This window comes from Pinus tabuliformis, chromosome 5_2, assembly GCF_031772625.1.
Source record: "Pinus tabuliformis cultivar Carrire ecotype Pingquan chromosome 5_2, CPIR1, whole genome shotgun sequence".
Taxonomy (NCBI): Eukaryota; Viridiplantae; Streptophyta; class Pinopsida; order Pinales; family Pinaceae; genus Pinus; species Pinus tabuliformis.
This window is the reverse complement of record NC_142306.1, coordinates 620119578-620126385: the sequence shown is the minus strand read 5'-3', so window position 1 is coordinate 620126385 and position 6808 is coordinate 620119578. Positions and strand designations below refer to the sequence as shown.

Sequence of the window (6808 nt, the reverse complement as noted above, 5' to 3'; positions counted from 1 at the left end):
TCTAGTGAAGGTGCAGGACGGGATGTATATTAATAAGCCATACTGGAGAAAAAATAATGCTAACATGTAGGCTAGAATTTGAATCTATTAATAATATTGCAGAATATGAAGCATTAGTAAAAGGATTGTATAAAGAAATAAATCTTGGTGTTGAATATCTTCAAGTTTTTGGTGATTCTAAAATCATTATAAAGAAAGTCAAAAGAAATATTCATTGTGTTTCAAATCACCTAAGACATTATCAATCCTTAATTCAAAATCTTACTTCACATTTTGTAGCATTCAATATTTCTCCAATACCAAGAATACAAAACGCCAATGCTGATCTTTTGGCCAACGTTGCATCCAAATTAATCCCATATGAAGATTTTAGTCCAAACAGATTTTCTATAGAGTTTATTTTCCGCCCATCCATTCCCAATAATGTCACCAATTGGCGAACATTCAGTGATGATAGAGATATCCTAGATTTTTTAACATCCGAAGAATCCTATCTTAACCAAGTAATTGATGAGGATGAACATGATTCTCAATTGAATAAATCAAAGGAAAAAAATGCTCTACCAAAACTTGTAGTTAAGCTTGAGGACCTTTACGATCTTAAAGACATATTTAAAAAGGTCACCAACTGCAAACTTCAAAGTTCAACTTTGAGATTTGAATTAGCTAACCTAGGATCTAATACAAAACCCCAAAATATTAACTTAGGTCATGGTCTCTTATCTAAAGAAATAAATGCATTCATTCATCTATTAAAGAAATATAAAGATATCTTTGCTTGGAATTATCAAGATCTGAAAACATATGATGCCTCCATCATTAAACACATCATCCCAATGGTACCAGATGTTAAACCCATTCAGCAAAAACTTAGGAAGATACATCCAAATTTGTAAACTCAGATGAAAAGTGAGTTGAATAAAATTTTAAAAGCTAAAATAATCTTTCCATTAAGACATTCTAAATGGGTTTCCAATATTGTACTGGTTAGAAAGAAAAATGGTCATATTCACATTTGTATTGATTTCAGGAATTTAAATAAGGCATGTCAAAAGGACAATTTCCCTCTCCCATCAATGGAACAAGTTATGAAATAAGTTGTTGGTTCTGAATTAATGTATTTTTTAGATGGATTTTCAGGATACAATCAAATCCTTATTCATCCAGAAGACCGATTAAAAACTACATTCAGAATGAAGTGGGGAACATATGCATATCAGAAAATGCCTTTTGGATTAATGAATGTAGGAGATACGTTCTAGAGAGCTATGGATATTTCTTCCAAATGGTTGATTAATAAAATTGTTGTGGTATATCTTGATGATATTACCATATATTCAAAGAAGAGATATAATCATTTGCATGATTTAAAGCAGATCTTTGAAAGGTGCAAAAGGTATGGAATTTATCTAAAACCCAAGAAATCATTCTTTTCCCTTAGTGAAGATAAACTTCTTGGTTTCATTGTATCCAAACATGGAATTTGTATTGATCCAGAAAAGAATTAAAACCATTTCAGAAATTCCATTACTACATACCAAAAAATCAATGCAGTCTTTTCTTGGCCAAAAAGGAAGAGAAATATGCATTTGCATGATTTAAAGCAAATCTTTCAAAGGTGCAGAAGGTATGTAATTTATCTAAACCCCAAGATATCATTCTTTGCTCTTAGTGAAGGTAAACTCCCTGGTTTCATTGTATCCAAACATGGAATTTGTATTGATCCAGAAAGAATTAAAACCATTTCATAAATTCCATTACCACATACAAAAAAATCAATGCAGTCTTTTCTTGGCCAAATCAATTTTGTTAAGATATTTTTCCCCAAATTTTCTCAAATTGTCCTACCATTACAAACAATGATAAGAAAAAAAGATTCAGTTTTTAAATTGGGTAATCATGAAAGAGAAGAATTTAAAGCAATCAAACAAACTGTTATTGATGCTCCTTCTCTATCAACCCCCAATTTTTCTTATCAATTTATTTTGTATACTTTTTCCTCTATGTTATTATATGTAGTGGTCTTAAAGCAACCAAATGAACAAAAACTTGAAGCTCCTATTTCTTTTTTCAGCTCAAATTTTCAAGGAGCTGAATTACATTATTCAGGAGTAGAAAAGCAAGCACTGGCAGTTTACAAAGCTATCGAATATTTTAGACCTTTTCTTCTAAAAACTCATGTTAAAGTTATTGTTGCTTTCTCAATAGTCAGACAATTACTTATTCAAAAGGAGTTAAGAGAAAAGAGAGCTAACTAGGATACTACATTACAAGAATATGATCTAGAAATCCAACTCGCTAAAATTGTAAAAGGTCAAGGTTTTGGCAGGTTAGTCATAGGAATGAATGATACATCGATAGATGAAGTAGCAGGTAATATTGAACAAATCACAAAGGTACTCCTTGTTAGTACTCAGTTTCAATATGTTGACTTAATATTTTATTTGAAAAATGGTTATGTTCCACTTGAACTAGATGTTAAGAAAAAGAGAGCCTTGAGATTGAAAGGAAATCAATATCAACTCATCAATGATGTGTTATTTAGCAAAAATAATGATTTTTTTTTATTAAGATGTTTGGAAAAAACTAAAGTAGAAAAGGTCTTATAGGAACTACATGATGGACCAGAAGGTGGACATTATAGTGGAGATACAACGGCTCACAAAATTTTGCATTTTAAATATTACTAGCCAACTTTATTCAAATATTCCCACAGGTATGTAAGAAGATGAAAAAGTTGTCATACCGCTTCAGGTAGACAGAGGAAACCTTCCATGCCCTTGCAACCAGTCAACATCGAACAACCTTTTGAGAAATGGGGACTAGACATAATAGGTGAGATCGTTCCTCATTCTTCCAAACAACAGAGGTACATTTTGACTCCAACAGATTATGTTACGAAATGGGTAGAGGCAATACCTTTGAAGCTAGTCAATTATGATAGCATCATTGAATTCATTAATCAATTTATTATTACAGGTTTGGTATCCCTCTTGCTCTTATTTTTTACAAAGCTTCTTATTTTTATGGAAATGCAATGACTGAATTTTCTTTAAAGAGAGGATTTAAACTTAATTATTCTGCAAATTATTACCCTTAGGGAAATGGCTTAGAAGAATCTACTAATAAAATCCTTATAAAGATCATTAAATGAACTATCGACCAAAATCAAAAGAACTGGCACAGAGCTTTAATATTTTCTTTATGGGCTAATAGAATAACTGAGAAAACCTCAATAGGTACTTCTCATTTTCATTTGGTATACGGGAAAGAAGCTATCCTACCTCCAAATCTAGCTATCCCCTCATCAGCCCTAGTTCAATTTATTGAAGAACAACCTTCTTCTGCTTTACAATTATGAATGTCTCAAATCCTAAAGCCGGAAGAAGAAATAAATAAAGCTAAGCTAGTCCATGCTCCCCATAAACAATTGGTCAAAGCTTCATTTGATGTCAATTCAATAAAAAAAATAAAAAATAAAAAATAAAATAAATAAATAAAATAAAATAAAATAATTTGAAATCAGAGACTTAGTTTTGAAATGGGATAAAGTGCATGAGGACAAAGGAAAACATACAAAATTTCAAAAAATTTGGCTTGGTCCCTTTCAGATTTTTGAGAAGATAGGTCCATCAATTTTCATTTTGCAATATTTATAAGGGAAGAAGGAAATCCTTCCTATTAATACACTAGCACAAAATGACTAATTAATTACTAAAAAACAACTAAAATTTGCATATAAACGACCATTTTTCAGTCGGTGACCAATAGTAGCTAATTTACAGTATCTTATAACACGGCCAATTTTTAGTCTTTTTTAGCTTAGTCATTAATTGGTTTCCTCAATTTTACCATATAGTAGTATATTTAGTCAAAAAATTTTCATTGGTTTAGTCATTAATTATTGCAATTAATGACCAAATATAGAACAAAATATATTACTATATGAATCCTCGAGAAAACCAGTTAATTATCAAAGAAATATGACTAAAATGTTGGTCGTGTTATAAGATATTGTAAATTAGCTACTAACAGTCATATATATGCAAATTTTAGTCATCATTTGAAACCAATTAATGACCAAATAAAGATGACCAAATTTTATTCATGTTATAAGACACTGTAAATTAGCTACTAATAGTCGCATATATGCAAAATTTAGTCATCATTTTAATAAAAAAATTATCATTTGTAGTAGTCATTTATCTTTTTTTGGTATTTTCATATTCATTATATAAACAACTACTTTAGTAGTTTCTATTCATTTCATTTAATTTCATTCATAATCATTATAAACGACTAATTTAGTCATATATTCATTTTATTCATCTTCATCATTAATTAATATAAACTACTAATTTAGTAGTTTTAAATTGATTTTATGTATTCATTATTAATCAACATAAATTAATTAGTATGATTTTGCGACTAAATTTTAAAAAAATGTCATACAATGTGCATGTTTATCTAATATGATAACATAAAGTTACATATGTTAATTACAAGAATAAATAATATCAAGTGCAAATAAAAATAATTTCAACCATATAAATTTTATTATATAAAATATCAAGTATTTTTTTTTTTAACAGAAACGGTTATGGATTGTTTGTATTCAACTTGCCCTGAATGCCGAAAATCTGGTTACATTGGAAATCTCTTTGCCCTGTTTCCGCTCACTGCAGTGACTAAGTATCAATGTTTAGGGGCGAATGTTCGCCTTTTGGCGAAATTAAGGGGTTTAAAATTTTAGTGGGCGAATATTTTGTTCATAGTACATTTTTACAAATCACCTCAAATAGCCCACCTTATTTTAAGGGAGAGGGTAAAAAAGGTAAATTTAGCCCTCGAAATTAGGACTTAACTTCCATTCGCCCATTTTCAAGAAAGGTTTTATTTAAGTGAATCCATTCGCCCATTTTCAAGATAGGTTTATTTTAGTGATCGATGGGCCATACCATATTTATAAAAGAGGCATGGTAAATTAATAAAAATATAAATATTTGAGAGGTATGGTAAATAAATAAAAAATTTTTTATATTTACTCCATAAGTCACCTTATATACATGTAATCGTAAACAAATAAAATTATAAGTAAAGTTAAATAGGGAATTAAACCAGCATGTAGCCTATGCTAAGATTCACTAGGACTTTAAAAGTTTTATTATTTAGTGAAAGACTCGCCAAGATTTACAGATTTTATAATTGAGTAAAATATTCACCATGCTGGTGAGAGATTCGCAAAAAATTATATTTACATTAATATATTGATAAAATTGCCTTTCATTTTTTCATATACCATGGAGATTCGCCCATTTATTATATTTATAAATTTAGGGGGGGTTCTTAAAATTTTCCCTGCTAAGTATGCAGTGGAGCTTGCGGAATTCTTTCTTGCTAAAGAGTCCATGGAATCAATTTCAGAGATTTCCCCCACTTGAAGATGCAGACAAATCTATTTAATATCAAGCAATAGAGCATGGCAGCGATCAGATTATGGAATGGGTTCCCATGATTCTTTTCCATCTTTCATCTTGGTTCCAGCAGAGAGGAGGACAGCTTTGTTGGCTTCTATGTCTGCCTCTTTATCATGGGTTCTCAGCACATGATAATATCTCAGATCCTGAAAGTAGCTTTCCAAGCCTTTGATTCTGGTTATCAGTCTTGCTAGATTAAGGTCCAGAGCTGGGGATTTGGAAGCCATTGCGTTTATGATGATCTCGGAATCTCCTATAACGTTGGCTTCTTTTATGTTTAATTCTTTGAGGATCTTGAGACCTTGAAGGAGAGCTAAGGCCTCCGCTTGAATGCTGGAAGAATATGAGACCCTAGGCATAGGAATGGAATTTTTCTCCTATTGAATTTAAAACAACACCTCCTACTCCAGCTTTGCCCGGGTTACCCTTTGCTGCCCCGTCAAAAAAGAGGGAATGTCTTGCTTGCGTTTTGATCCAGTCTTGAAAATCACTTTCAGACTTCCTTATCTGCCAGTCTTTAATGGTAGGGGCGTTTCTGACTGCTAGTTGGAATTGCAGGCCTAGAATCAATCCCAAAATGATGTCCTGTTGACTGAGGTTGGAGTCATCTTTTATATCAGCCAAGCACTCCTTGATTTGGCATTTGATTTGTTTTCTAAAATCTTGTGATTCTGCTTTGTATTTCTGAAGATTCTTCTGTTGCGTTCAAGCCATATCTGCCAGCTTATGATCTTTGGGAGGACTGCCCACGCTATTTTAATGGTCTGATTTTTAGGAGATGGGCCAGGGTATCTGGTTGCCCAATTTGAAAAGAGATCCGCCATGGTGCCAGGAAGCTTGAAATTTGGATCCGGATTTTGAATAAGTGAAGTCCATACCTGCTTGGAGAAGTTACACTCAAGAAACAAATGAACTACTGACTCTGCGTTCTCTCTGCACAATGAGCAGATGGAGGGACCGTAGAAACCTTTCTTCTGTAGAATGTCATATGTTAAGATTTTGCTGTGGCAGAGCTGCCAGGCAAAGAAGTCAATTTTGGGCAATGAAGGAGTGCGCCATACACCTCGCCATGGAGCTGGATTGGGGGGAACATATGGTCGCTCATTCAATTTGATATACCCCAGGGAGACTGCGTAACCTTTGATGCTCATTCCCCATCCTTTCTGATCTCTTTTCCTCATATGCATGGGCGCCATTCCGTGCAAGCAATCCAGTAACGTGTCCCATTCATTTGTCAATTTCTCCGGCACCTTGATGCGTTTCCAACCTGCCCAGATATCATTGTTCCATAGTGAAATATCCCACAACGTGCGCAGACCCTCTCTGTCCAT

The 6808-nt window shown here is 32.5% G+C and overlaps 1 protein-coding gene across 1 annotated transcript; it reads right to left on the bottom strand.

The window, feature by feature from the left end:
* Positions 1–5494: 5494 nt before the first annotated feature.
* Positions 5495–5836, bottom strand: LOC149160568 (uncharacterized). The gene has a single exon (XM_089434643.1). The coding sequence runs from the start codon at positions 5834–5836 to the stop codon at positions 5495–5497; it is 342 nt and encodes a 113-aa protein (XP_089290769.1).
* Positions 5837–6808: the final 972 nt, after the last annotated feature.

Coding starts and splice junctions, on each gene's coding strand:
- LOC149160568 (XM_089434643.1), bottom strand. CDS start 5,836: ATGCCTAGGGTCTCATATTCTTCCAGCATTCAAGCGGAGGCCTTAGCT.